Source organism: Larimichthys crocea, chromosome VI (genome assembly GCF_000972845.2).
Source record: "Larimichthys crocea isolate SSNF chromosome VI, L_crocea_2.0, whole genome shotgun sequence".
In the NCBI taxonomy this organism is placed as follows: domain Eukaryota; kingdom Metazoa; phylum Chordata; class Actinopteri; family Sciaenidae; genus Larimichthys; species Larimichthys crocea.
The window spans coordinates 10,666,699-10,693,471 of record NC_040016.1 but is presented as its reverse complement, the minus strand read 5'-3'; the positions used below and the strand labels follow the sequence as shown (position 1 = coordinate 10,693,471).

General features: G+C 36.5%; 1 protein-coding gene across 18 annotated transcripts; it reads right to left on the bottom strand.

The window, feature by feature from the left end:
- Window positions 1–247: 247 nt before the first annotated feature.
- Window positions 248–26,606, bottom strand: itih3b.2 (inter-alpha-trypsin inhibitor heavy chain 3b, tandem duplicate 2). Of its 18 annotated transcripts, none has more exons than XM_027278894.1 (30): window positions 26,368–26,599; window positions 25,480–25,640; window positions 25,244–25,348; window positions 23,791–23,953; window positions 23,559–23,672; window positions 23,095–23,223; window positions 22,811–22,927; window positions 22,466–22,634; window positions 22,268–22,378; window positions 21,890–22,071; window positions 21,628–21,807; window positions 21,419–21,540; window positions 20,787–20,971; window positions 20,350–20,370; window positions 19,927–19,953; window positions 19,109–19,117; window positions 18,990–19,019; window positions 18,590–18,619; window positions 16,729–16,749; window positions 16,584–16,598; window positions 15,565–15,579; window positions 15,114–15,122; window positions 14,815–14,835; window positions 3,181–3,234; window positions 2,764–2,829; window positions 2,104–2,211; window positions 1,374–1,545; window positions 827–975; window positions 576–660; window positions 248–484 (listed from the first exon to the last, which is right to left on the bottom strand). In XM_027278894.1, the coding sequence occupies exons 1-30, from the start codon at window positions 26,437–26,439 to the stop codon at window positions 370–372; spliced, it is 2,757 nt and encodes a 918-aa protein (XP_027134695.1). In that variant the 5' UTR covers window positions 26,440–26,599; the 3' UTR covers window positions 248–369. The 18 variants fall into 18 exon arrangements, 11 of the variants coding, with proteins under 11 accessions (XP_027134695.1, XP_027134697.1, XP_027134698.1 ...); XM_027278896.1 differs by having other exon boundaries at window positions 18,590–18,616; XM_027278897.1 differs by having other exon boundaries at window positions 15,565–15,576; window positions 18,590–18,616.
- Between the last annotated feature and the right edge of the window lie 167 nt (window positions 26,607–26,773).

The window sequence follows — 26,773 nt, the reverse complement described above, 5'->3', positions numbered from 1 at the left end:
CTGTGGTGGTAAGTCTCTGCTGCTTAAACCTGCAGCGTTAAAGTTGTGCTAAACCAGGAGTGACCATGTTGCTCTGTATGGTGGTTTGATCAGCAACCATTACTCAGTACTTCTCTTTTAGTAGATACATCACAGATGGTGTGTAGGCATATTCATGTTTGTTTTGAATTACATTATTTCACTTTTAAATAACTGCTCTGCATATAGACCATTTTGAAAGATGAGTTCATACAAGACAACCAAAAGATCTGGGATACTATTTATTTGTTTATTTTAGTTACAACAACTGGGAAGTCGTTTCTATATTGACGTTTGCCTTATTGTTCTTCTTGTTGAAATCTTTGAAAGTGATTCAACATTTTCCCCCAGTTAAAGTTGTGTAACAATGAAATCGTCCAGGGATCCTTGTAGGGCAGACTCAGCAGACATAAGCCAGCAGTCCAGAGCCGGTAGAGAGATAATACTATGGTCAAAGACAATGGATCTACAATAGAGAGATATAATTGTCATATATCTTTTGTGTATCATATAGCATCCATTTTTTGAACCACCCATTAATACAGAGCAAAATGTACCTGGTGACATCGATTTCCTGGTTGTTGATCTTAAGTTTTCTCGAGGGAGTTTGCTGCACCTCCTCATAAACTACTGGTTCTAGAGCTGGACACACAGAGGACAAACAATAAAGTGATGAAATAGTGGAGCAGTTACTTAAATATACACAGTATGAAGTATTTGTGCCTTTTAATGGTGGGTGTAAACTTTGCCTCAATATATTGTTGAACTGAAATTAAGTCATGCAAGCAAATCCAGACATTTCACCCACCTAAAATTCCTGTAATGTTGGTGTCCGATGGCTTTTGTCTTAAAACCGGCCAGTGGAATTCTTCGGCAGCAATCACTTGAATTAAGATGGCCATGCGTAGGTCTCCAACTGAAACATCGATTTCTTTGTCCCGCTTATTCACTGTCAGGCTAGAAAAATATGCACGTTTGTAACTTACTTTTGGACTCTTTTTGATGGGCTTGCAAACCTGCCCAGGTCATTTTATGTACAGTATCTTGATTATACCGCTGTTCAGGTTGAGGAGGTTCAGAGCTACACTGAGTATTACATGAGGTCACCATACTTCATACACCAATAAGAAGTATCAGTAGTAGAAATAGCAGTATAAAGAGTTTATAAGTAGTGTACGGACATGAGAGTGGATTATCTAACTCTTGGCAAGTGTATATCAAAATGCTAAACAATTCCTTCACACATAAAAACTACAAATAACACAGGAAAGTCGCCCTTGTGCATTTTCAGAGAGTGTGTACACACCACTGAGTATCACCACAGCATAATTCCTTCTATTACAATGCAAAGTCACCTTTCAGCAGTGACGACAAAATTGTCTCCAGTGTGGTGTGTTTCTGTCTGCCCATTTCGTACGGTGATTCCTTTGGCGTCAATCTCAACATGGTGCTCAGTCTTGAAGTGGATAACAATCCTTTTGAAGCTTCCACGCATGACTGAATCAAGCTCACCATTCACAGACAGCTCTGGTACAAAAGAACACAAATGCGACCATACTTGAATGGTACACAGTACACAGATCCTTCACTGAAGCAAAAATACCAGTGCAAATCAAAATAGATATATATTTTTTACAAATAAAATTCCAGAAATACAGAAGCATTATCAGCAAATTGTACTTGAAGTAATGAAAGTAAAAGTACTGTGGCTCAGTGATACTCAATATAGGTGTCAGGCGACAAGATGTTGTGAGATGATGATTGGGTTGTGAAATATTGTTATTTTAATGAAACCATCTGAGACGTTTAGAAGGGAAATGTCCCTTTTGTTGATCTGCCAAACGATGTAAAGCAATTCTCTAAAACGTTTTAATGTAGTAACTATATCTGTCAACTAGAAAGAGAGGCGCAAAGTAGCATAAAATACAAGTGCTTCAAAACTGTAGTACAGTACTTCAGTAAACGTTACATTCAACCACTGCAAACAGTGGGAATAATTACAGGTCGATGCATGACTGACACTCCTGAGATCCTGAGAACAACTTTCTTATATACATGAAAGTCAAAAAGAGGAAAATTACTGACCCCTGTTGGGATGGTGGAGTAGTTTAAGGCTGACACTTCCAGGGAGATCAAAGCATAGTGGAAGAGAAGAGTTCACAGTTTTCAGCAAAAACCTGTGCAAAATAGGAGCTGCAGAGGAACACAGCAAAGCAAACACATGAAAATGAACTGCTTTTTCTCTCGATACTAATTTAACTAAGAAAAGATACATCGTAAATGTTTACTAATGATTATACAAATCTTATTTTGCATGTGGTGGTGATCAGTAAACATGCACATGTTTGTCTATGGCGTCACACAACATGTTTGAAGATCATTTAAAGATCTACATTAACTCAGACTCACAAGATTTGAGGAGAATTTCAGCGTAACTCAAATTAACGAATGAGAAACATCGGGTTCTGTCTTAGTTGAGTATATTTGCCATGAACTAATGAATGCTATAAGGCCAGGTACAATTCAAGACTTATCAACTAGCTGTTGTTTCTCTTTTTCCACAAGCCTTGTGTGATGAATACAGGATTGTGACAATGACAATGACAAAATACTAAAAATACTGTTGTATACTAATGTATATTAGGATTACTATATAGACATGTTACACACTTTTTTTTTTAATCTTTAGAAATAGACAGATATAATAGAAATTATACCATGAATTACATCTATGAAATACTGTACCATGAGTTGCTGGCAGAGGGGTGGCGGGAGGAAGCAATGAATGGTCTTCGTGACTCACTCCAACTCCTGTAAATACATTGACACAAAGCCAGGTATACACATTTATATTACAAAGCTTTAGAAGGTCATTGTATTAATTAACATTCATATTCTGACACCTAACCTCAACTTCAAAACAGACCACTAAACATACTGATCAACTAGCTGGTTGTTTTCAAATTGTTTCTCTCTTTTCACAAGCCCTGACAAGCAGTTAAAGTAAGGTCTGTTACAGAAGGACACTCTTTTCCACTCCACAACAAAATACAAATGTGACCTAGTGTGCATTAGGATTACTGTGACGTGTGTTACACACTTGTTTTTTTCATTTTCATACAATAGAAATTATGCCATGAATTACAAATTTGAAATACTTACCATCTTCTGGCAGAATGATGGATTGACCGGGATAAACAGGGGCCATTGTCGCCACTAGAGCAAAGTTCAATACAACAGCATCACCATGTGGTTATTTACATAACATACAGTATTTTGAAGACATAGATTGACATATGCACATCTAACTGACTGTCTTTCACTTTGTGCGTTATGATGCAGATGCTGTAAATTTCTATTATTTTTTCTGCAATTATAAGGACAGATTTAGGATTGTCCAGCCTTGGTGGAGGTATGAAGATGGTTGGTTTATGGTGGATATAGGACACAGTTAAAATACTGTTCATGTTGATTCATTAGTTTGTATTGGTGCAAAACTGTCATGTCAGTGTTTTCGTATCCAGGACCATCATTACTCTCAAAAATCAGTGCACTACTATTGTTCCATTGCACAGCTCATGTTTACACTGAATGTTAAATAATCCCTTGTTCTTAATTATTTAATTGCTGCACGTATGTATATGCTGTAGGCTATATACAGTATATTAATTAAGAGTGCATCTGTCAAGTCAGAACAGTACAAATACTGTTGATGTTGATAAAATTACATTAAATGAATGTTAAATACTAATGTGTTCTTAATTATTTAATTGCAAACTGAGAATTAATTAATTAATTACATTTCATACATAAATGTTTATGTTGAATTTCCCCAAGCACGATAAATAAAATGCTAAGAAATGGCGTCCAGTTATACACCAACATCTGAAATTAGATTTAGAAATACATCCATATACATATAAATATAAAACATACAATACGGAGTATATGCCTGGTAGGCTATAATATTATATATATATATAATATATATATATATATATATATATATAATATATATATATATATTATATATAATTATATATTAATATAATACTATATATTACTACACACACACACACATATATATAGATACACATATATATACACATATATATATTACATAATAATATATATATATTCATACCTCCACCAAGGCTGGACATATAGCCTTGGTATGACATGGTTGGTTCGTACCATAATACAAAATTAAAATATATATCAGAAATAAGAAATAAGAAATATAGAAAAAAGAAGTTTACTTGAAGTTCTTGACCTGCCATGAAAGTGAGGACTTTAACATCTGAAATGAGATTAGAAATACATCCAACATATACATACAAAACATACATAACGTATGTATATACTGTAGGCATAATTATCTATATATTATTCCATTAGAATTATGTACACTTTGCAATAGTGTATTTCAAGTCAGATGAATGTGTAAATGAATTAAATCTAATGTGTTTCTTGATTATTTAATTCCAAACAAATTATAAATTAATACACTGATAGTAATCTGTCATGTCAGAATAGAACAGTGGGCAGAGTTGTATATAGTGTATGGCATACCTTGAGAAACTGTTAAAAAGAAAAAGATAATGAGAAAAATATAGAACAGTTAAAATACTGCTCATGTTGAGTCATTAAGTTGTATTGCTGCAAACTGTATGTCATGTCAGTGTGTCGTAATCCAGGACTGTCCATTAATCATCAATCAGTTTGCTACTATTTTTCATAACCAATTAAATGTTTACTCTGAATGTTAAATATCATTTGCTCTTAAAAACAAATTTAAGTCAGTTATTGTTAATTGAGTGTGCCTGAAAGAGCACACTCTTAAAACCTCTCGGGCTTATTGTGTGGGTTGCCTGAAGGGCTCCCACACTATTGGTATCCTACATCTTTATTTGGTGTGGGTGCCTGGAAGGGCTCCCACACTATTGTTATCCTACATCTTTATTGGTGTGGGTGCCTGAAGGGCTCCACACTATATGTTTATCCTACATCTTTATAATTATTTTTCTTCTTCCCGTACGTTTTTTGTCCCGCTACCACTCCTACAAATTTTGTCCCACAAAATAAAAATTATACCACAGATTCAGCTCATTCATGCCACAGCTGCTATTACTTTTCTCAATTCTACTAGTTAATATTCTACAAATTAATTCAACTTTTTCTGCAAATATTTTCCTATTTAAATGCATTACACAAACTTCAAATCATTCTACAAAACTTCTACAACATTCTACAATTCAAACAAGTTCTACTACTGCTACAGACGTCATTCAAATTTCAAATTGTACACAAATTCTTCAATTTATTAAACTCGTATTTGAACTTTTTTTCAAAATCTTTTACCGTTTTTAAACGATCAAGGCCAAATTTGAGCAGGTTTTTAGTCAAATTTCTGGGTTATAATGGGTGTATTCGAGAACTTTCCAGAGGCTAGAGTGAGTGTGTCATCGCTACAGTGGAGGGGGGAGAAGCAGTGAAATAAAATGGATTTCACTACCCTGGCTCAAATGCCCACTACAGACCGCTTTCTACATAAAACGTAGCAAAATTGTTGTATCACTCACATTCGCCTGCCAAAGCTGTCAGACATATAGTTTTTGGCTCCTGATGGGCTCTTTGATCGACGACTCCCGCCAACAGCCTCATATACTCTCCCATTTAAAAAAGGAGGGAATCTTCTCGATGAAGGCAGAAGTAAACGTTCTCTCTCTTGCTCCTACGGGCACATTTCTTCATTTACGGCACAAAACGAATATGTAAAACGATCAGGAAGGTCTCATCGTGCATCAATTAAGCCGGTTCAATGATTGTAATTTACGGTTTTGGTCAGAAGTCCTTCCTTTTCGAGAGGAGGTCCTCAGCATTTTCTCTCAGTCTCGAACTGACATTCTAACAGTGGCAAACTTCTCCCCTGATTACAGTTGGTCCCTGGTTGCGTGGCAACCTCAGCTGCCTCTGAAGTAAAAGAGGGGAGGGGCCACTAGAAGCCGAGGGGCAGCCATTTTAGCAGTTCTTGGCACAAAATTCAACCATTTCAACCCCCAACAGAATCTTGTACTATTACACTTTTATCACTTTTTTTTTTAGATTCAACGCATTTAGAACATTTCTACACACACACACCACACACACACACACACACACAGTAACACAACACACAGACAGACACACACACAGACACCGCACACACACACAGAGACCTGAGCAGACGCAAGCATGCACACACACACACCCACACACAACAGTAACACAGACACACAAGACAGACACAGACAACACGACATACACACAGAGACACTGGCAGACCTCAGTAAACAAGTGACATTATCGTGTTCAAACATATAAAATCTGCTGATCTAACGATCATACAGGCTAAGCTGCACACCTGGACAGGTGAGTCTCAGGACAGTCTCAGGACAGTCTCTACAAATCCTTCTACACTTTTAAAAGACTTCTCCTTACTAACACACCTCAGTTAAACTACAACAGTTCACCAAGATCTTGTACTATTAGTTTACTAAATTCTACTATTAATATTCTACAAATTAGTAAACTTTTCTACAAATATTTACCATTTCAAATACATTATACAAACTTCAATCTATATACAGACCTACAATTTAAACTACCTCTCCTTCTACTACAGATTTCAGTCAACTACCAGTTTCACCAAGATCTTGTACTATTACTGATTACTCTCTCAATTCTACCTTGTCCATCTGACTTTCGTACAGTGTTACACAACATTGTGTATCACTTCATACTATTCTACTCTTTTCAACCATTTTCAACATTTTTTAAGATATATCCCTTATGGCCTTTTCAAGCTTTATAGTATAGAGACAGCTGAAGAGCGACAGGAATGTGAGGGGGAGAGAGAGTGAAAGAGACGGGAAAAGACATGCAGAAAAAGGTCAGCAGGTGGCCGCTGGGGCCAGCGGCAGCAGAGGGGCACCCACACCGACTTTCCGCAGAAATGCAGTTTTCTAGTTATTATTTTTCTTCTTCGTAGTTTTTTTGTCCGCTCGCTACTCACAAATTTTGTCCCACAAAAATAAAAATTATACAACCATAGATCAGCTCATTCATGCCACAGCTTCTATTAACTTTTCTCAATTCACTATTAATATTCTACAAATTAATTCAACTTTGTTCTGCAAATATTTCCTATTTAAAATGCATTACACAAACTCAAATCATTCTACAAAACTCTACAAACATTCTACAATTTCAACAAGTTCTACTACTAACTACAGACTTCATTCAAATTTCAAATGTACACAAATTCTCAAGTATTAACTCGTATTTAACTTTTTCAAAATCTTTTATCCGTTTGTTTTAAACTATCAAGGCTCCAAATTTGAGCAGGTTTTTAGTCAAATTTCTGGGTTTATAATGGGTGTGTATTGCGAGAACTTTCCAGAGCTAGAGTGAGTGATGTCATCGCTACAGTGGAGAGGGGGGAGAAAAATCAGTGAAAAAATAAAATGGATTTCACTACCCTGGCCTCAAATGCCCCACTACAGACACGATTTCTACATAAAAACGTAGCAAAATTTGTTGTATCACTCACATTCGCCTGCCAAAGCTGTCAGACATATAGTTTTGGCTCCGATGGGCTCTTTGATCGACGACTCCCGCCAACAGCTCTATACTACCCATTTTAAAAAAGGAGGAAATCGTCTCGATGAAGGAGAAGTAACGTTTTCTCTCTCTTGCTCCTACGGGCACATTTCTTCATTTACGACACAAACGAAGATTAAAACGATCAGGAGGTCTCATCGGGCCTGAAGTAAGCCGGTTCAATGATTGGAATTACGGTTTTGGTCAGAAGTCCTTCCTTTTCGAGAGGAGGTCTCAGCATTTTCTCTCAGTCTCTAACTGACATTCTAACAGGTGCAAACTTCTCCCCTGATTAACAGTTGGTCCTGGTTGCTTGGCAACCTCAGGCTGCTTAAGTAAGAGAGGGGAGGGGCCACTAGAAGCCGATGGGCAGCCATTTTAGCAGTTCCTTGGCACTAATTCAACACATTTCACAGAATCTTGTACTATTACACTTTTATTCAACTTTTTTTTTAGATTCAACTCATTTAGAACATTTCTACACACACACACACACACACACACACACACACACGTAACACAGACACACAGACAGACACACACACAGACACACGCACACACACACAGAGACACTGAGCAGACGCAAGCATGCACACACACACACACACACACACACAGTAACACAGACACACAGACAGACAGACACACGCACATACACACAGAGACACTGAGCAGAACGCTCAGTAAACAGATCGACATTATCGGTGTTCAAACAATAAAAATCGGCTGATCACGATCAATACAGGCAAGTGCACACCTGGACAGGTGAGTCTCAGACAGTCTCAGGACAGTCTCTACAACCTTCTACTTTAAAATACTTCTCCTTTACTAACAGACCCAGTTTAAACTACGTTCACCAAGATCGCTTGTACTATTATTTTACTAATTCACTATAATAATTCTACAAATTATTAAACTTTTTCTACAAATATTTACCATTCAAATACATATACAAACTTCAAATCTATACAGACCTACAATTTAAACTACTCTCCTTCTACTACAGAGTTCAGTCCAAACTACACAGTTCACCAAGATCTTGTACTATTACTATTACTCTCTACAATTCTACCTTTTCATCTGACTTTCTACAGTGTTACCACATGTATCACTCATACGATGCTCTCTTGTTCAACCAAGTTCAACAATTTTTTAAGATATATCCCTTATGGCCTTTTCAAGCTTTATAGTATAGAGACAGCTGAAGGCGACAGGAATGTGAGGGGGAAGAGAGAGTGAAAGAGACAGGGAAAGACATGCAGAAAAAGGTCAGCAGGTGGGCCTCTGGGCCAGCGGCAGCAGAGGGCACCCACACCGCACTTTCCGCAGGAAATGCAGTTTTTCTAGTTATTAATTTTTTCTTCTTCCGTAACGTTTTTGTCCCGCTACTACTCTACAAATTTTGTCCCACAAAAAATAAAATTATACCAAGAGTTCAGCTCATTCATGCCACAGCTGCTATTACTTTTTCTTCAATTCTACATTAATATTCTACAAATTATTCAACTTGTTCTGCAAATAGTTTCTATTTAAAATGCATTACACAACTTCAAATCATTCTACAAAACTTCTACAAACATCTACAATTTCAACAAGTTCTACTAAACTACAGACTTCATTCAAATTTCAAATGTACACAAATTCTTCAATTATTAAACTCGTATTTAACTTTTTTCAAAATCTTTTACCGTTTTTAGACTATCAAGGCTCAAATTTGAGCAGGTTTTTAGTCAAATTTCTGGGTTTATAATGGGTGTATTGCGAGAACTTTCCAGAGCTAGAGGGTGAGTGAGTCACGCTACAGTGGAGAGGGGGGAGAAAAATCAGTGAAAAAAAAAATGGATTTCACTACCCTGGCCTCAAATGCCCCCACACAGACACGATTTCTACATAAAAACGTAGCAAAATTTGTTGTACACTCACATTCGCCTGCCAAAGCTGTCAGACATAGGTTTTGGCTCCTGATGGGCCTTTGATCGACTACTCCCGCCACAGCCTCATATACTCCCATTTTAAAAAAGGAGGGAAATCTTCTCGATGAAGGCAGAAGTAACGTTTCTCTCTCTTGCTCCTACGGGCACATTTCTTCATTTACGACACAAAACGAATATGTAAAACGATCAGGAAGGGTCCTCATCGGTGCCTCAAGTTAAGCCGGGTTCAAGTGATTGGAATTACGGTTTTGGTCAGAAGTCCTTCCTTTTCGAGAGGAGGTCTCAGCATTTTCTCTCAGTCTCTAACTGACATTCTAACAGGTGCAAACTTCTCCCCTGATTACAGTGGTTTCCTGGTTTGCTTGGCAACCCAGGCTGCTTGAAAGTAAGAGAGGGGGAGGGGCCACTAGAAGCCGAGGGCAGCCATTTAGCAGTTCTTGGCACTAATTCAACACATTTCAACAGAATCTTGTACTATTACACTTTTATTCAACTTTTTTTTTAGATTCAACTCATTTAGAACATTTCTACACACACACACACACACACACACACACACACACACACAGTAACACAGACACACAGACAGACACACACACAGACACACGCACACACACACAGAGACACTGAGCAGACGCAAGCATGCACACACACACACACACACACAACAGTAACACAGACACACAGACAGACACAGACACACGCACATACACACAGAGACACTGAGCAGACGCTCAGTAAACAGATCGACATTATCGTGTTCAAACAATAAAATCTGCTGATCTACGATCAATACAGGCTAAGCTGCACACCTGGACAGGTTGAAGTCTCAGGACAGTCCTACAATCCTTCTACACTTAAAATACGTCTCCTTACTACAGACCTCAGTTAAACTACACAGTCACCAAGATCTGTACTATTATTTTACTAATTCTACTATTAATATTCTACAAATTATTAAACTTTTTCTAAAATATTTTACCATTTCAAATACAATTACAAAACTTCAAATCTATATACAGACCTAAATTAAACTACCTCTCCTCTACTACAGAGTTCAGTCAAACCACACAGTTCACCAAGATCTTGTACTATTACTTATTACTCCTACAATTCTACCTTTTCATCTGACTTTCTACAGGGTTACACACATTGTATCACTTCATACGATTCTACTCTTTTTCAACCAATTTTCAAAACATTTTTAAGATATATCCCTTATGGCCTTTTCAAGCTTTATAGTATAGAGACAGCTGAAGAGCGACAGAATGTGAGGGGGAGAGAGTGAAAGAGACAGGAAAAAGACATGCAGAAAAGGTCAGCAGGTGGGCCTCTGGGGCCAGCGCAGCAGAGGGCACCCACACCGCACTTTCCGCAGGAAAATGCAGTTTTCCTAGTTCTTAGTAATTCTCCGTCCGTTCTTCCGTTTTTTTTTCGGTTCGCTTCTCTCCCAGAGTTTTTTCGCACGTACACAAAACGGTATCAAAACGACCGGCTCGGCCGGGAATCGATGGCTAAGACTTTTTTCTAAGAGTTTCGGCAAACGGTTTTGCCAAAACCAGAAAACGAAGCCAAAAAATTAATGGGTGTGTATTGCGAGAACTCTCCCAGACCTAGAGGGCGTGATGTCATCGCTAGAGGGGAGAGGGGAGAGAACAATCATGAAAAAATAAAACGGATTTCCACCCCGGCCTCAAATGCCCAGATACAGACATGAACCCCTTAAAATGTAGGAAAATCGAGGTGAACGCAGTGATAACACTGTTTGAAGCTGTCTCCTATATAGTTTTGGCTCCATACAGGCTGATGATCGACTACGACTGCCCCGCCAACAGCCTCATAGACTCCAATGTTAAAAAAGGAGCGAAATTTTCTGGAGAAAGGCAGAAGTAACGTTTTCTCTCTCTTGCTCCTGAGGGCAACATTTCTTCATTTATCGACACAAAACGAATATGGTAAACGATCAGGAAGGTCCATCATCGCCTCAGGTTAAGCCGTTCAATGATTGGAATTACGGTTTGGGCCAAAAGTCCTCCTTTTCGAGAGGAGTTCTCAGCATTTCTCTCAGTCTCTAACGACATTCTAACAGTGCAGATCAGCTGCGTGCTGATTAGGTCCTGGTTGCTTGGCAACCTCAGCCGCGTGAAGGAGAAGAGGGGGGAGGGGCCCAGAAGCCGAGCGGCAGCCATTTTAGTAGTTCTTGGCACTTAATTTGAACTTGTCTGTCTAAATGGCCAGACAGAGACAGCAGAGCAGCTAGCTCGTTAACATGCTAATGAATTACCATTAGCCACTAGGAATTAAATACATGCTAATATTAACATGGTAATGCAACATGGTAATGTTAATTGCTAGTGCATCAGCGTTAACATGCTAATGCTAACTGCTAATGTTAAAATGCAATGCTAACATGCTATGCTAACATGCTAATGTTAACATGCTAATGCTAACATGACATGCTAACATGTATGTTAACTGTTAGCCATCAGCGTTAACATGTTAATGCTAACATGCTAATGCTAACATGCTAATGTTAACTGTTAGCCCATCAGCGCTAACATGCTAATGTTAACATGCGAATGCTAACATGCTAATGTTAACATGCTAATGCTAACTGCTAGCCCATCAGCGTTAACATGCTAATGTTAACATGTTAATGTTATCATGCTAATGTTAATTGTTAGCGCATCACCGTTAAAATGCTAATGCTAACATGCTAATGTTAACATGTTAATGATAACATAGTAATCATAACATGGTAATGCCAACATGTTAATGTTAACATGCTAAAGCTAACATGCCAATGCTAACATGCTAATGTTAACTGTTAGCCCATCAGCGCTAACATGCTAATGGTAACATGCCAATGTTAACTGTTAGCACATCAGCGCAACATGTTAATGCTAACATGCTAATGCTAACGTTTTAGCCCACAGCGCTAACATGCTAATGTGAACATGCAATGTTAACATGCTAATGCTAAAATGCGAATGTTAACATGCTAATGTTAACATGCTAATGTTAACTGTTAGCCCATCAGCGTTAACATGCTAATGCTAACATGCGAATGCTAACATGCTAATGTTAACATGCTAATGTTAACATGCCAATGCTAACTGTTAGCACATCAGTGCTAACATGCTAATGCTAACATGCGAATGCTAACATGCTAATGTTAACTGTTAGCCCATCAGCGCTAACATGCTAATGCTAACATGCGAATGCTAACATGCTAATGTTAACTGTTAGCCCATCAGCGCTAACATGCTAATGCTAAAATGCGAATGTTAACATGCTAATGTTAACATGCTAATGGTAACATGCTAATGCTACTGCTAGTCTTATTGTAACATGCAATGTAAATGCTAACTCTAGAAAATGCTATGTTATTGCTAGCACGTAACGCTAGCTGCTCCGTGGTCTAAATAAACATGTTAAAAATGACTGTTTGAGGTGTGCTTTTTGAATACAGACCCCCAGCAACAGCCCACTCGTCACTCTCAAATTTCTTTCTAGTACTCGAATTGGCTGAGCAGTGTCAGTAATATGGTATGGGGACGACGGGGCCAGAGTCAGGCACACTCAAAATTTCTTTAGAAATTTTTCTAGTTAATTAATTACATTTCATACATAATGCTTATGTTGAATTTCCCCAAGCAAGTAAATAAAATGCTAAGAAATGACGTCCAGTTATACACCAACATCTGAAATTAGATTTAGAAATACATCCATATACATATAAATATAAAACATACATAATGTATGTATATGCTGTAGGCTATAACATACATTACTAATAATGAGTGGTGTATCTGTCATATCAGACTGGGTGCAGAGATGTACATACCAGCTTGTATAAATCTGGTAACTGTTACAAAAAAGAAGAAAGGGAGAAAAAACACAATAAATTACTATTGATGTTGATAATCAGTGTATTGGTGCAAAACTGTTGTCCATTGCATTCCATTATTAATTATGTACACTTTGCAATAGTGTATTTCAAGTCAGATAAATGTTAAATGAATGTTAAATACTAATGCGTTCTTGATTATTAAATTGCAAACAAATTAGAAATGAATACATTGATGGTATATCTGTCATGTCAGAACAGAACAGTGCAGAGTTGTATATAGTGTAGGTAACCTTTAGTAACTGTTAAAAAGAAAAAGATAAGGAGAAAAATATAGGACACAGTTAAAATACTGCTCATGTTAATTCATTAATTTGTATTGCTGCAAAACTGTATGTCATGTCAGTGTTTTCGTATCCAGGACCGTCATTAATCATCAATCAGTTTGCTACTATTATTTCATAACACAATTAATGTTTACTCTGAATGTTAAATAATCATTTGCTCTTAAAAACAAATTATAAGTCAGTTATTGTTAATTAATTAATTACATTTCATACATAAATGCTTATGTTGAATTTCCCCAAGCACGATAATAAAGCATGAAAAAATGATCTGAAAATCATCTGAAATGAGATTTATCAGCATATTCATATACATATAAACAACATATTGTATAGGCATAGCCATTATAGGATTAATTAATGAATAGTGGTATCTTTTATGTCAGAACGAGGTAGAGGTGTACACACTGGTTTGCTTTCTAAAAGAAAAAAGATATGGGAGAAAAATATAGGACACAGTTAAAATACTGTTCATGTTGATTCATCAGTTTGTATTGGTGCAAAACTGTTTGTCATGTCAGGTTTTCGTATCCAGACCGTCATTACCTCAAAAATCAGTGCACTACTATTGTTCCATTGTACAGCTCATGTTTACACTGAATGTTAAATAATCCCTTGTTCTAATTATTTAGGCGCACGTATGTAATGCTGTAGGCTATATACAGTATATATAATTAAGAGTGTCTGTCAAGTCAGAACAGTACAAATACTGTTGATGTTTGATAAAATACATAAATGAATGTTAAATACTATGTGTTCTTAATTATTAATTGCAAACTGAGAATTAATTAATTAATTACATTTCATACATAAATGTTTATGTTGAATTTCCCCAAGCACGAATAATAAATGCTAAGAAATGACGTCCAGTTATACACCAACATCTGAAATTAGATTTAGAAATACATCCATATACATAAAATATAAAAACATACATATGTATGTATGATGCTGTAGGCTAATACATTACATTACTAATTAAGAGTGGTGTATCTGTCATATCAGACTGGTGCAGAGATGTACATACCAGCTTGTATAACTCTGGTAACTGTTACAAAAAAAGAAGAAAGGGAGAAAAAAACACAATAAATTACTATTGATGTTGATTAATCAGTTTGTATTGGTGCAAAACTGTTGTCCATTACATTCCATTATTAATTATGTACACTTTGCAATAGTGTATTTCAAGTCAGATAAATGTTAAATGAATGTTAAATACTAATGTGTCTTGATGATTAATTGCAAACAAATTATAAATGAATACATTGATGGTATATCTGTCATGCAGAACAGAACAGTGCAGAGTTTATATAGTGTAGGACATACCTTTAGTAACTGTTAAAAAGAAAAAGATAATGAGAAAAATATAGGACCACAGTTAAATACTGCTCATGTTGATTCATTAATTTGTATTGCTGCAAAACTGTATGTCATGTCAGTGTTTTCGTATCCAGGACCGTCATTAATCATCAATCAGTTTGCTACCATTGTTTTGTAACACAATTAATGTTTACTCTGAATGTTAAATAATCATTTGCTCTTAAAAACAAATTATAAGTCAGTTATTGTTAATTACATGTCATACACAAATGCTTATGTTGAATTTCCCCAAGCACGATATATAAAGCATGAAAAAATTATCTGAAAATCACTGAAATTAGAATTTATCAGCATATTCATACAATATAAACATACATATGTATAGGCTATACACATTATATGATTAATTAATGAATAGTGTATCTGTCATGTCAGAACGATGTAGAGGTGTACACACCTGGTTGGCCACCTACTCCGAAAAAGAAAAAGATATGGGAGAAAAATATAGGACACAGTTAAAATACTGTTCATGTTGATTCATTAGTTTGCATTGGTGCAAAACGTTTTGTCTGTCAGTGTTTTCATATCCAGGACCGTCCATACTCTGTGAATTAATTAATGATTAATTAATTAATACATTCATACAAAATGTTTAGGTTGAATTCCCCAAGCACATAAATAAAATGCTAAGAATGAGTCCAGTTATATATTAGATTAGAAAAATACTCCATATATAATATATATATATTAGATAGACATAGACTGCAACCTCTAACTGATTGTCTTTCACTTTGTGTGTTATGATGCAGATGCTGTAAATTTCTATTAATTTTTCTGCAATTAGAAGGACAGATTTAGGATTGTCCAGCCTTGGTGGAGGTATGAAGATGGTTGGTTCATACCATAATTACAAAATTAAAAATATATATCAGAAATAAGAAATAAGAAATATAGAAAAAAGAAGTTTACTTGAAGGTTCTTGACCTGCCATGAAACTGAAGTCTCAAATTCAGAAATTAAATATTTAGTATCTTATCTGCACATTTTCTATAAAAAACAAACAAACATTTGTTATACCTAGCTAGTGATCATTAGAAATGCCCAGAAGAATTAACCTCTAAAAGCTCTGGTGTTTTGTCAAAATGCTGATATTGAATATCTGCCTTATGTCATACTGTTAGAGAAGCCACGATCATGAGCATATAAAACGACTACTTGCTTACAAAGAGGATGATATGAAATTCAGATACAAGGTTTTCTGATATGAACAAGATCACTTCTTCATTTTATTTAATCAGTTTGCTACTATTGTTTCATAACACAATTCATGTTTACACTGAATGTTAAATACTAATGTGTTCCTAATTATTTAATTGCAAACTGTGAATTGAAAACAAATTATAAATGAATACATTTATGGTATATCTATCATGTCACAATTGAACAGTGCAGAGGTATATATAGTGTATGGCATACCTTGTCTTAGACGTCCTGTTAAAAAAGAAAAAGATAAGTACAAAGCATACATATACGTATGTATAAGCTGTAGGCTATATACATTACATTACTAATTATTGAGTAGTGTATCTGTCATGTCAGACTGGTGCAGAGGTGTACATACCAGTGTCTCTATGTCTGGTAACTGTTACAAAAAAAAAGAAAGGGAGAAAAAACACAGTAAATTACTATTGATGTTGATTAATCAGTTTGTATTGGTGCAAAACTGTTGTCCACTGCATTCCTTTATTAATCATGTACACTTTGTAATAGTGTATTTCAAGTCAGATGATGTTAAATGAATGTTAAATACTAATGTGTTCTTAATTGTTTAACTGCAAACTGTGAAGTCATTAATTAATTAATTAATTACATTTCATACATAAATGCTTATGTTGAATTTTCCCAAACACGGTATATAAAGCATGAAATTTTTTTTTGAAAATCATCTGAAATTTGATTTTTCAGCATATTCATATACATATAAACATACATATATGTATAGGCTATAGCCATTATATGATTAATTAATGAATAGTGTATCTGTCATGTCAGAACGAAGAAAAAGATATGGGAGAAAAATATAGGACACAGTTAAAATACTGTTCATGTTGATTCATTAGTTTGTATTGGTGCAAAACTGTTTGTCATGTCAGTGTTTTCGTATCTAGGACCGTCATTACCTCTAATGACAAAAAGAAGAAAGGGAGAAAAAAAAAACACAGTAAATTACTATTGATGTTAATTAATTAGTTTGTATTGGTGCAAAACTGTTGTCCATTGCATTCCATTAATAACTAGAAAATTCCCGCAGAAATTTTGAGAGTGACGAGTGGGCTGTTGCCCGGGGGTCTGTATTCAAAAAGCACACCTCAAATAGTCATTTTTAACATGTTTATTCAGACACAGGAGCAGCAATTAGCATTAGCATGTTAGCATTAGCATGTTAGCAAGTAGCATGTATTTAATTCTTAGTGGCTAATGCTAATGCGCTAGCTGCTCTGCTGTCTTTGTCTGTCATTTTAGACAGACAAGTTCAAATTAAGTGCCAATAAAAAATGGACACCACTCGGCTTCTGCCTTTTGGAAATAGCCCCTCCCCCCTCTCCTCTTTCAGGCAGGACCAACTGCCAATCAGCAGAGCAGTTACTGCAGAATGTCAGTTGGAGAGACAGAGACAGAGAGAAAATGCTGAGACCATCTCTCCATCAGGAGAGATCGCTGGCCAAACTGTATTTCCAATCATTGAACCGGCTTAACTTTGAGCATGCTGAGCCCTCTCTGAACGTCTACATAGTTGTTTTGTGTCGATAAAGTGAAGAAATGTGACCTTTACAGCAATTCAGAGAAACGTTACTTCTGCTTTCCTCCAGAAAATTTTCCACCTTTTTAACATGGCAGTCTATGAGGCTGTGGCTGGAGGTTGCTGCCGCATCTTTGCGTCTCCCGCCAAAACGATATATCAGACAGCTTTAGCAGGCAAATGTGAGTGAGACGACAAATTTTCCTACGTTTCTATTCATAAATCATGTCTGTAGTGGGGCATTTGAGGCCACGGTAGTCGAATACATTTTATTTTTTCACTGATTTTTCCCTCTGCTCCTCACTCTAGTGGATGATGTCATCCACTGTAGCACAAACATTCCGCCACATACACACCCATTATAGACCCAGAAATTTGACTAAAAACCTGCTCAACTTTGAGCCTTGATAGTTTAAAAACGATAAAAGTTGTTAATGAGTGTAATGAATCCCTGAAGAGAAGGCAAGCATACCTACGTTTTAAAGTTTAAATGAAGTCTCACTATGCCAGAGCAGTTCATTGTTGAAAATGTTTGTTAAAATTTTTTATTTTTTCTGGCTTTCCCGAATAAATTCGCGAAAAACTCGCAAATCTCTTCAAGACGCATGTTTTGATGTATAATTTGTTGGGGTCCTCTCACCGCTGTGGGCCGCATTAAATGACAAAAAAGAGGTGTACATACCGCCTCCCGGAATTCCGTAGCTACCTCCTGCTAAATAGAAAAAGACATGGGAGGAAAACACAGGACACAGTTAAAATACTGTTGATGGTGATAAAAATTACATTAAATGAATGTTAAATACTAATGTGTAATTATTTAATTGCAAACTGTGAATTAATTAATTAATTACATTTCATACATAAATGTTTATGTTGAATTTCCCCAAGCACGATAAATAAAATGCTAAGAAATTATGTCTAGTTATACACCAACATCTGAAATTAGATTTAGAAATACATCCATATACATATAAATACAAAACATACATATACGTATGTATATGCTGTAGGCTATATACATTACATTACTGATTAATGAGTAGTGTATCTGTCATGTCAGACTGGTGCAGAGGTGTACATACCATATCCCATAACTGGGGGACCTGGGGGACCTGCAAACAAATTATAAATGAATACATTGATGGTATATCTGTCATGCCAGAACAGAACAGTGCAGAGTTGTATATAGTGTATGGCATACCTGGCAAACCTGTTAAAAAGAAAAAGATAATGAGAAAAATATAGGACACAGTTAAAATAATAGTTAAAATTGTATGTTATGTCAGTGTTTTCATATCCAGAACCATCATTACTTTCTATATAACAATGTGCTACCATTGTTTTGTAACACAATTAATGTTTTCTCTGAATGTTAAATAATCATTTGCTCTTAAAAACAAATTATAAGTCAATTACTGTACCCAAGCATGATATATATAAAGCATGAAAAAATTATCTGAAAATGATCTGAAATTAGATTTATCAACATATTCATATACATATAAACATACATATATGTATAGGCTATACACATTATATGATTAATTAATGAATAGTGTATCTGTCATGTCAAAACGGTGTAGAGCTGTACACACCTGGTTGGCCACCTACTCCGAAAAAGAAAAAGATATGGGAGAAAAATATAGAACACAGTTAAAATACTGTCCATGTTTTCTTATCCAGGACCGTCATTACTCTCAAAAATCAGTGCTTTACTATTGTTCCATTGCACAGCTTACGTTTACTCTAAATGTTAAATAATCATTTGCTCTTAAAAACAAATTATAAGTCAATTACTGTTAATTTATTAATTACATTTCATACATAAATGCTTATGTTGAATTTCCCCAAACACGATATATAAAGCGTGAAAAAATGATCTGAAAGTCATCTGAAATTAGACTGATCAACATATTCATATACATATAAACATACATATATGTATAGGCTATAGCCATTATATGATTAATGAATGAATAGTGTATCTGTCATGTCAGAACGGTGGAGAGGTGTACATACTGCCTGCAAAAAGTCTGTAGCCACCTCCTGCGAAATAGAAAAAGACATGGGAGGAAAACACAGGACACAGTTAAAATACTGTTGATGTTAATAAAAAATTACATTAAATGAATGTTAAAAATGTTAAATACTGTGTGTTCTTAATTATTTAATTGCAAACTGTGAAGTAATTAATTAATTAATTACATTTCATATATAAATGCTTATATTGAATTTCCCCAAGCATGATAAATAAAATGCTAAGAGATTATGTCCAGTTACACACCAACATCTGAAATTAGATTTAGAAATACATCCATATAAATACAAAACGTACATATACGTATGTATATGCTGTAGGCTATACAGAATACTGTATACATTACATTACTGAATAATGAGTAGTCTATCTGTCATGTCAGACTGGTGCAGAGGTGTACATACCATGTCCCATAACTTGGGGAGCTGTTACAAAAAAGAAGAAAGGGAGAAAAAAACAAAGTAAATTACTATTGATGTTGATTAATCAGTTTGTATTGGTGCAAAACTGTTGTCCATTGCATTCCATTATTAATTATGTATATAAAGCATGAAAAAGTGATCTGAAAATCACATCAGTCAAAGTCAACATCTCCCACATGCAGAAACTGTCTACAAATCCAAAGTTTCACAAATCTAGGGTCACTATTTAGAAATGACCCTCGGTGACTCAGTCCAGTACACTAAACAGGCCTTACAGAAAAGATATCTACCCACAAGTTATCTTATCAAAGAAGAATTTGTTAGAAAATGTTGTTGTCAGGGCATGAAACCAATGTTCTGTCAGTCTTTACAAATCAAATGCTTATACAAATGCTAAAAAAGTATGTTGATGTTGATACCTCCGCCTCTGGGTCTAACCGGATCTGGTTTTTCCCCTTCTTTTGGTTTGTGGAGCACATCTGTGTTCTCGCCTTGAGGCTTGGTGACCACCATGGATGTGAGTGGGGTTACAAAGCTGTACTTCAGCGACAGCCTCAGGGCCTCTTTCTCCACTTTGTCCTTCTCAGGTCCAGATAACTGCAGTCTGTGTCACATGATAGTTCATGATAGTTTTATCATTCTTGTCAAATTAAGCTCGCTAGGGACAGTTGTTATTTCTGCCCTGTAAGTTGAAAACTAGAAATGAAAAGTCTACTTTTGTTTACTTCTATGTTAAAGCAAAGACCCCTTGTTAAAAATACATTGTTTAAGTCATTGCAAAAGTGCTAAACATTCTCTGGTTTAAGCTTCTTGAATCTGAGGGACTCGCTTTGTTTTACTGAATTATAAATCCAAACTTTTGGGGTTTTAGACTGTTGGTCAGACAAAACAACAAAAGCAATTTAAAGACATCACTGTGGGCTCTGGATAATATTTTCCCTTTCTGTTCAGCCATTAATTGATTGAATGGAAATATGTAGGTTGCATCTCTTCAATAACCAATTGATTACATACAAGAACAAAGAGAAAATATGGTCGACATCACACTCACTCTTTCTCCAGAAGCTGTTTGACTGTGAGGTAGGCCCAAACCCTCTGGATGCGGTTGTCAGACACCGTTTTGGTGGACTCCGTGGTGGCAGTTGGGTCAGAAAACACTATCCTTTGATTTTTCTGTCATGTTTTGTGAGTGTACACACAGACTTTTAAAAAAAACTTTCAGGGGATTTCAGCTGATGTGTAGTGTGGATCAGCCCTTACCGAAATGGCCACAACTTGTGGAATGAAGGTTTCAACGTTGTTGTCAATTAACTGACCAGCCACCACAATCTCAGAACCATTATAATACTGGCTGAAGGTAGTCTGGGTTAGGTTGGTGCTACCGACATAGGTCATTGTCACATCTGTCAACAGAGGAGTGGCCACCTCTTCATAGAAACCCTGTTAACATACATTATGGACACTGTTAGGATACACACACACACACACACAATGTGAGGCAATGCAACTAATTTGAAAATACCTTCAGTTGTAAATCAGCATCTGAGTCTTCATAAATCCGTCGTGCCACACCATTGTTCTGCAGTGACATCTTCTCAAGGAACTCAAAATTGACGTCAAAACCGAAACCAAGACAGTAGAGTGGGAATTTGTCTGCGATAGCCTTTCTTACATTTGACTGTATTGTTTCAAGATTTGTCACCCCTGCAAAGACCCAAGACGTGTAGTTTAAAAAGGTAAGTTGATACACTGTACAATCAAATCAAACATCCTGTGATTAATAGAAGTTACACTGTGTACATGAACATAACTAATGCTAACATTATTTGTGTTATTTTTCATTGTTTTCAATAAAATGTCCATACACGTTCGTGCATGCGTAAATGTGTTTGACTGTAACCTGTGGTTGGGTCTCCATCAGTGAGAAGTATAAGGATAGACGCTGAACCTTCTCTGGGATGTAAGTTAAGCATACGAGCTCCTTCCAACACTGCTGCGTTAATGTCAGTGGCTGAAATAAAGCAAAAATATTTGTCGTTACTGCAGTTCTCTTTCCAATATTCACATCACTTAATAAAACCTTTATTAAAAACCTCACCTCCTCTATCTTGTATAGCCCGTGCAAATGTCCTGGCACTACCCAGGTTTTCTTCAGTAGCCTGAACAAGTTCTCTTTTCCAGTGAAAAATGCTGCTATCAAACGTGATAAGACCAAAGTAGTCATCTTCTGCCAGGTCTTTCAAGATATGGATCAATGCAGTGCGGGTCTGGGCAAAAACAAAATTCATACATTTGAAATTCTATTTAAGTAAGAAACATGTAATAATATGTGTATATATATGTGTGTTCTGAAATCATATACATAAATCATAGACATAATAGACTGACTAAACATTAAAATGCTTCCTATGCTACTGTCACAAACACTTTTTAAAAAATGTACCTGTTGTATTTTCTTGCCGTGCATTGAGCCACTTTGATCAATAATGAAGACAACATTTTTTGGTATGCGGGGAAGATTATATGGAGCAAAGTGATGAACAAAGTACCCATCTGATGTCTTGGGGGGAGTAAGAAGAAGATATGATTGGTTAGACAAGATTGTTGAAAAGATAGCAGTGGATAAAATATACATTACAGAAAGTTTTTTTTTTTGCTCTTTCAGATTATGTACAATGCTAATAGACAACAAAACAAAGTCTTCCAGGAAATCAACTCTTTTTGTACCTTGATGTCTCCCAGTGAGGTGTCCCTGTTGACATCATAAACAATAACCAGATCTCCATTTAAACCCTGATCTCCACAGCCTTGACATGTTTTCTGTTGGTCCTCTGTCGGGTAGAAATACAACCATGCCTGGAAACAGGATGCATCAGGTTTTATAGTCTCTTGATAGACACGGAAGTAAATAATTATTATTTTTTTGGTCGAAAAGAGGAGTCCTCTGCCTTTTGTTGAATTTTATTAGATTCAACTTTATGTCACTGCACAGTGTTGAGCAGTACTGGTACAACAAAATGTAGTTTGCCGTCTAACCGGTTCAAACGGTTGGAAAACTCCATATAGATATACACTATATAAGAATACATGAATTACTCTGAGAGGTGTGCACAAAGGTAAGGAATGAGCCAGAGTGGCACCATATAGGTTTAGAATAAGAGATCATGATTTAGCATTGCCTCATGGCGTACCTGTTTGTCTGCATCTTTTTGTATGGTGGTGGTATTAGCCAGGACACCAGTTGTTAGTCCGCCTTTAACCTCGATGAAATTGATGCCAGCGTTCTCATTAATGTGCACGTCAACCTGGCATTGAGAATGTATTAAAATAAAAGAGTTAGAAGCATTGACCAGGGAAGATGTTATTACCCCAGCATCGTTTTCCTGAATGATCACTGATTAGATACGAACATGTAAGACAAACCTTGAAGTCTTTGACAGGCTGCATGGGTCGAGCATGGATTTGCAGCTCATACTTGCCAAGCCTGCGTTTCAGCAGTTCCTCATATGTCAGCTCAAAGGTGACTTTTTTGTGAGCAGCCACAGTCACAGAGGTCTTAAATTCTTCGAGGGTCCTTCCTACAGAACTGCAACAGAGACGTTAAATCATTGCATTAAATTAGAGGTTACCTCCCCCTTCTTGTGGGTAACCCCTTTAAAAAAGCCTACTTATGCTTATTTTTCCAGTGGGTTTTCCCTCTGATTTCCTCCAATTGCTCTGCCTAAACTCTCTGTGATTCAGAGAGTTTCATGGTGGACAGTAAAGAAACTGCAGTTGTTGTTACCTAGTTAGTTAGTTAGCCATGCTACATGGATTGTGAGCTCAGAGCAGATGGGGAGCACTGCTGGTATGGGCACCAGAAGTGCAGCTGGGCGAGCTGGCAATGTAAATAGGCTCAGCAGAGCATGGCAGAGGTGAAGAGAACCAAGTGGATCTTGACAGAGGAAGCTAAGAAAAGGTTGAGAGTGGCTGAGCAAGAGGCCATCGGACAAGAGTGTTTGGTCATTGAGAGCTTTGTGAAATAAAAAGGCTGCAAGACAGACGCTGAGCTGGGCTTCTTGCTGTTGCAATATTAGCTGGCTTGCTATGCCTTGTGTTACTACATTTGGTTGATGTGTGGCGGTGTTGTAGATGTTGTTGACTCACTATATGGAAGCACTTTGCAATTCCTGGAACAGCCACTAGAGGCTAGCTGCAAAAATGAATCCACCTCCTTAAGGACCCATATTAAAATATCCAACTTCACAGCAACCTGATAAAAACAGTTTGGGTCTCTAAAGCAAATTTCCGTTGTTCATGACAACTATACCGAGGTTGAATTTTTATTTTATTTAAACTCACACATTCAAATTATATTAAGGCTTATAGTAGTAGTACATAATTAAGAGTGTGGCAGCTTACATTGACAGGTAGGTGCCATCACAAGCAGCTGATTTCAGAAACAAGGCTTCATTCAGCCTGCCTCAGCTCCACCCACGATCCATGTCTTTGCCCATTTTTGGATTAGCGGGGAGCCAGCAGAGGCAGGACTGACAAGATGGTGACTGCCAGAGCCACCACACTCTGAGCTTCATGACAGCTCTCCATAAACCCATTGGTGACGTCATGGAAACTACCTCTATTATTAATTATGCAGACTATAATTTTTTTATTATAGTGTAATTATACATTTCAAGGATTTTAGAAACCTTGGGATATGAAAGTAGCCAGTATTTTGCAAGATAAAAAAACTAATTCAGAAAAATAAAATATAATTATACATAATTTTGTGCAATAGATTTTTTTTTTGTTCTCGCTAATCCTAAAGGAAACATCTTCTACAAAGTACAACAAAAATAAAAACACTGGCAAGAAATGAATCCATTGATCATTGTACCTGACAAGTCCGGCGCTTTGGCCCCGGGACACAGCGTGAGTGTATTGCTGCTGAGCTTGTTCCTTGGCTTTCACAACACCATTGTAATCCTGGCCGTCTATATGCCTGAAGAAGAGCATGGAAAAGTCTATTTATATCCATAGCATCAAGTAGCTCATGATTTATTTTCATGATTTCTTTTTTATGTATAATTGTTTATGTGCAAAATGTTCACAGATCATTTTTTCTTCACATACATCCTAAATTTACTGATGAAGGCATTCTTGGGAATCCGGACTTGAAATTCTATTTCTTTTGGCTCGTTCATTCGGTTGGCCACGCGGCTTGTGATGACAGTGGTGGCATAACGACTGGTCACTGTTGAGTTGATATAAAAGTTGTAGATGTCCCAGTCATCCTGAGCAAATATAGGAGATACATTTCACAATTAAAAAAAATGGCTTGGTTTGATCTAGCTGGCTGACATCCAGCTGACCAAAGATCAGATGATAGTGAAAAACAAAGTGCTGGTGGGTGGCACCATTGAAATCTCATTGGTCTAACTGTAGAAACACCCCATTATGGTTATTTTTCATCCAGTGATTTCACATTTGCACACTTCTTTTACTCCTTAACACTGACATTTACCAAATCTTCTAATTTAAGGATTCACATCACAGAGACCAGCTTTTTGTCCCCAAAAAGGGAGTTACGTCCTCGCAATGTAACCATGTTGACAGATCTATACACATTTACACATTAAATACACGATTACAAGTTTTTGTGACTTAAGGGGACCTTGCATTGTTGACTTACAACAATTCCCTGGAGTTTTACCAAGTCTAACAATTTAATGGATCAGTTTAATAGGACTTCACAAGAAGAATAACCCAAGTGCAGACAAACATACAGATGTGAACAATATCAAACAATAATGAAGGTGGATAGTAGCATGTCCTTCAACCTTCATTTTTTTATGTTTACCAGAGGCAAAGTTCAATGTGTTGCAACTGACAGAAAGGTGCTGTTACAAAGATATCAAGCACAATCATCAGATATATGTTAAGCAATCAGTGGTAGGATATAGATATATTCAGTAAATTCAATTTCTTTGGAACATGCTGCTTTAGGTTTTGTGACCTTACCTTGTTTGGTAGTGCGATAACCAAAGCCAGCAGCAGTCCAAAGAGGGTGATTTGCACCACAGCGCTCCCCATGATGGCTTCCACCAGAGTGCAACTCAGGCAGCTAAAACTGTCTTTTAAAACTCAAACTAAACTCAAGGACAGCATGAATGTGTACATAAGTTTTTTCAAAGGGCAAACTCTTCTTTTGCTCTCCTTTTTTCCAACAACTGCACACGTGACAAAAACACACACAAAACAGACCGGCCACCCGCGTAAACTGATTTTCCTTCTCTGCATACTCCTGAGAATCACCCACATAACTAACAAAAAACTGTTGACATTGTGGGTGAGCCAATTTGGCTTTATATATTCAGAGTGCACCAATAATGAAACACATACATACGTGACTATAATTGTGTGTTGT

Coding starts and splice junctions, on each gene's coding strand:
- itih3b.2 (XM_027278894.1), bottom strand. CDS start 26,439: ATGGGGAGCGCTGTGGTGCAAATCACCCTCTTTGGACTGCTGCTGGCT. Junction 20,972..21,418: donor AAACAGCTTCTGGAGAAAGA/GTGAGTGTGATG, acceptor CATGTGACACAG/ACTGCAGTTATCTGGACCTG. Junction 18,620..18,989: donor TCCCCCAGTTATGGGATATG/GTATGTACACCT, acceptor TTTTCTATTTAG/CAGGAGGTAGCTACGGAATT.